The sequence below is a fragment of the Papaver somniferum genome, chromosome 11 (genome assembly GCF_003573695.1).
Source record: "Papaver somniferum cultivar HN1 chromosome 11, ASM357369v1, whole genome shotgun sequence".
Taxonomy (NCBI): Eukaryota; Viridiplantae; Streptophyta; class Magnoliopsida; order Ranunculales; family Papaveraceae; genus Papaver; species Papaver somniferum.
Window position 1 is genome coordinate 76,574,416 of NC_039368.1, and position 4,687 is coordinate 76,579,102.

General features: G+C 36.0%; 1 protein-coding gene across 1 annotated transcript; it reads right to left on the reverse strand.

Annotated features, from left to right (window-relative positions):
- LOC113324595 (F-box protein CPR1-like) lies at window positions 1-1,071 on the reverse strand. Its single transcript, XM_026572904.1, has one exon. It carries the CDS (start codon window positions 1,069-1,071, stop codon window positions 1-3), a length of 1,071 nt encoding a protein of 356 aa, XP_026428689.1.
- Between the last annotated feature and the right edge of the window lie 3,616 nt (window positions 1,072-4,687).

Below are 4,687 nucleotides of genomic sequence, written 5' to 3' on the forward strand. Positions count from 1 at the left end.
TCAGTTTTCTAGTTCTTGCATGATCCGGGTCATATAAATATAACTTCCCTTAGAATCCAGTAGAATCTCACCATTAATCAAACACAATAATATCTTAATGTGGCAAGTAATTTCCCTACAGCTCGGTCCTGGAGTAATAGAAAAATGATTCGTCCACGACGCGCGAACTCCATATTCTTGCATCACCCACACATCGAGCCCAGACTTTGAGGAATTCATAAAAAATACACAAAGACATCCTTTCAACAAGCCCAAAATCGACGTCTTATCTTCTGAAAGCCCTTCAGGTAGCTGCATCACTTCGAATCTCTCGCTACTGATACCCCAGGAGACTATGTAAAAGTTTGGCTTTGTTTTAGTATAACTCATACCTAACCAATGAAGAGCTTCATTAACAAGCACCCGAGATGTTTTAGCCTCACGAAATCCATATGGGAGGATTTGGTCAATTCTTTTCCACGAATTTGATCCCAATGTATAAATAAATGCAATCCAATCATGTTCTAGTCCTATGATATTATGGACGAAAAAAACTTTTACCATTTTATAATCGTCGCTCTTATGATCATAACCAAAAGCAAAAATAGGAACCATAGGCGGCCGCCAATGATTTCTAAAGTAAAAATCTGGCGATTCAGGTATTTTCTTGTATTCACTAGTCGCTGGGTTCCATAAACAAACAAACCAGCTACTATTGTCTTCAAACCAGATGTCATTGTCTTTGATCCCGTTCTTAATCCATAGAGCAACTAGACCGTTACATGAACCCAGCAACGCAACTCGATTGTGATCCCTGAATGGGTGATCCAATTTAACAGCGTTCGGTGACGATGATGATAATGAATCATAAGGTACCGAGCAGATTGCTTCACAGTGTGTACGTTTGTCATATGTATTGAGCGCCAGACCGTACTTGTTTCTTTGTTTAGCAAACTTAAGGTGCAACTTAACAAAATCAGCTCTAGAAATTATAGCAAACCAGTTCTTGCATACGAACTTACATGATAGTAGTGATCTCCCTGGTGCCCTTAATAAGATTTCACGGTAGATATCTTCCGGAAGGCTTGACATGATTGCTCTTCTGTTAGATAGAGGATCACCAAAACAACACAAATGACGTTTCAGATACAGGATCATCAACCAAATCCAAATATATATTAGAAGGAAGCCGAAATAAACTAGGTTTTTAAGTTTACCATGGAAACACAAGACTAAGCTTATCCGATTTGTTGTCCCTGATTTTTCTAGGTTTTTAGGTTTTTAACTAGGTTTGTATTTAACATGGAAATCTAAGCTTATCCGATTGTAACATCGTCTAAAGCCAACTTGGTTAGTCTTTCCAATGTGTCTTGGTATCACGCAATTTCGCAATAACGGGATGAGCATGCACTTCAGCCAAATTTGATGGCTCAAGAATGCATGTTCACGGTGCATTCGAGTACATAAAAAGCTAACCTTATCGGATTTAGTTTGGTGTTGCCATTACATAACAAATACTCACTACTAGAAACTTAATATACTGCATCACCAATGGTAGTGGCAAAAACCACTATTAGTGTGCACCCAATCTTTATTGCTGTATCAAGAGATTATACTTTTTTACCACACTCTTGTCATATTGTTGTTATAGTTATGTGGCAAAATTTTCATTTTGCAACAGTAAAATATAACTTTTAGTTGCAGCTGAAAATTACTGTGGCTAGAAATTTGTTTTTGCAGCACCTATATTAAAGGTGTGGCAATATATGTCGTAGCAATAGCTAGACTTTCTTGCAGTGACTCCTCCGTCCAAATATCTTAGGCCCATATTTAGTTTTATCCATCTACGGTATTTTAGATGGTATTGGGAAGTTTTACACAACATATCATAATGCACTTTCTTAGAGAAGTCACGAATAATTTAAAATGATACAATTGAAATTATACATTTTCGTAGTACATGTGAAAAATCCACCTAGCCGATATAATTTGATCGTCCGGAAACTACACCGGTATGTACAAAACCCTAACCAGTAAAATATTTGCAAAGTGCTGGCAATCCAGTCATATTAAACTGGACAAATACACAAAGTGTATCAGTAACCCCCACATTAGAAACACTAGTAATATCCATAAAGATTCACACAATGGGAATGGACCTGGTAAAAAAATATGAATTAATTAAGGAAGAATATAACATGAGCAAATGTGGTAAATTGGATGTTTAAAGCTGCAAGTACATTGGTTGAAAATGCATAAATATGGAGAAGTTCTAATGCGAACTATTACAAATTATAAACAGCAGCTGCTATATTAAGTTCTTTTTCTTGATATCCGGTCACCTGAATCTATACATACTTGATGGTTCTGATAGTTTTGCTATCTATCAGCACCTTGATGATGACCAGCATTAATGTTGTGGCATGTTGAAACATTGCAATCAGCTAATAAGCTAGCTAGTACTGTACTCTATGATATACTTGTACAATGTCGCACTCGTGCACAGTAATAAATGCTTCTCCTGCAGTATACAGGGGAAAACCAAATTAATTGTTTAATTAACATGTGTAAATTCATGCGTATGTCAGTTTCACCATCAAAATTCTCATTGATTAGAATATACAAGAATTGTCCCAGTATGGAAAAACGATCTTGAACTATAATATAGGATTCAATGTAGGCATATCAGCATACGCATGCTAACAGCTAGAATATGCTAAAAATGGCAACATAACATGGTAAGTTCAAATGAAATGTGACCATAATATATAAATCGTAACAAACTCGGGATTAGATCAGATGTTATCGTGCTTAACACACCTGCTAATTTCTGTTTTTCTGTACATAATTGATAAAGAACATACGATAAGAGTAGCTACATTGTAATACATACAAGAAGAAGACATATAATGCATGCAATATGCTTGGCTCCTCATACGCCATCTACGAAGATCATCAAAAATCTTGATGAATTCTCTGGAAATGGCATACAGGGAGCCAGGCATGATGCATATATGAACAAGCTTCTTATACATACACGTTAACCTACTTTGCATCTATATATATATAACCCAATTATGTAATCTACATGATATGATCATCATCTTTAGATATCACAACACAAAACCCCGTCTCTGATCATTTCAGCATCAGAAGAGAAAGAAAATAGTAATTGAAGAGAGAAAAGATAGAGAGTAGAGAGGCTCTATTTTCCATCCCCTTGGTGCAAAAGCTAAATCTTCATCAGGTAGATCTAAATAGTTGTAAGAAATTCTTGGTATATATATCAAAACTAGGGTAGATAGAAGCATGTATAAATGACCCACAAATTAAACCAAAAGAACTTTTAGGTTACTTATGATCATCAGCAGCAGTTAAACAACCAAAACAAAACACAGCTAGGAAGAAGCTGCTTTTGAGTTGGCATGTAAAAAGCAAGAAACAAGAAACAAACCAACACAATAATAACAAGGTGTGTGGTAGTGATGTACTAATAGTGCAAGAAATCCCAGCTCTCCCATCACAACAATAATTATAATAACAAACTAGACTTCTTTATTCCTAGTTTTAGTGGTGAAGAGAAAAAACCGTCCATAAACTAAGCTTATAACCAGAAATTTTGCAGAAGTCACACTTTGAACGAGTTAGTAGCTAGAGAAACGAGTAAAAGATTGAAGAAAAAAATGAGATTTCTTAGGCTTGTTAGAAGAAGAAGATGAGAAAATTGTGGGTAAGGAAGGAGGAAGAAAGGAAGGCTGTTAGAAAAAGAAGGTGGAAGTTGAAGTTTTACCAGCTCAAGGGTGGCACTAAATATAGGCAAGAGAAGTGGGGACAATGAAAGATGGGTTAACCAAGTAAATGTCCTAAACATTCATTTCATTTCGTAGGGTTATAATTTTGAGATCTGTCTCTCTGGATTATTATGATATCTGGGTCTCTCATGAGTCAAGGTTTAAAAGCAAAGGTTGCTTTACTATTCTGATGCCTTTGATTTGTTTGCTTCTGTTTGGACGATCTCTTGATTCCCTTTTCTCTACCCGATAAAAACAAGGGATTTTTAACAAACTGCCACACTTGCAAATCCCGATTCAAGAAAATGCCACCGTTTTTTTCAGAGTTAATTAAATGCCACAACCGTTAAATATTCCGTCAGGGCCTACCAAACCGGTCTATATGCGTTGATCAAGTCAAGAAAATATGTTATCATTCCCTATTTACCCTTCACAATCCTTAAAGACTTGTGAATCGCTAATTAGGAGAAAGCAGAACAAAGAATCTGAGAGAGGAGAAAAGCAGCAGCTGCTGCTATTATTGCCGAGAACTAGGTCGAGAAAAAAACAGAGAAATTGAGAGATGATATCGAGTAGAAAATGAAGATGGATATGAGAATTAGATCTGTTGAGGTTGTGAAGGTTCAAATTGAGGATTTGTTTTAAAATTGGAGGTGTTCTTGGTGATTGAGATGAACATTTGGAGTTGATGTTGTTGTCGATCTCTAGAAATGGAAGATGAAGAAGAATTGATAGGGTACAATGATGAAATTGAACTGAGCTACAGTCGTGGATAATTGAGAATAAATTGAACATTGGGTTTGATTTGCAGATAGAGATCAAGATATTGATCTGATGGATGTTGTGATGATTGTGGGTTTGAATCAAATCGAGAATTGGTTAGAATTTTGTGATGAAGCAAGAACATTGATGAGATG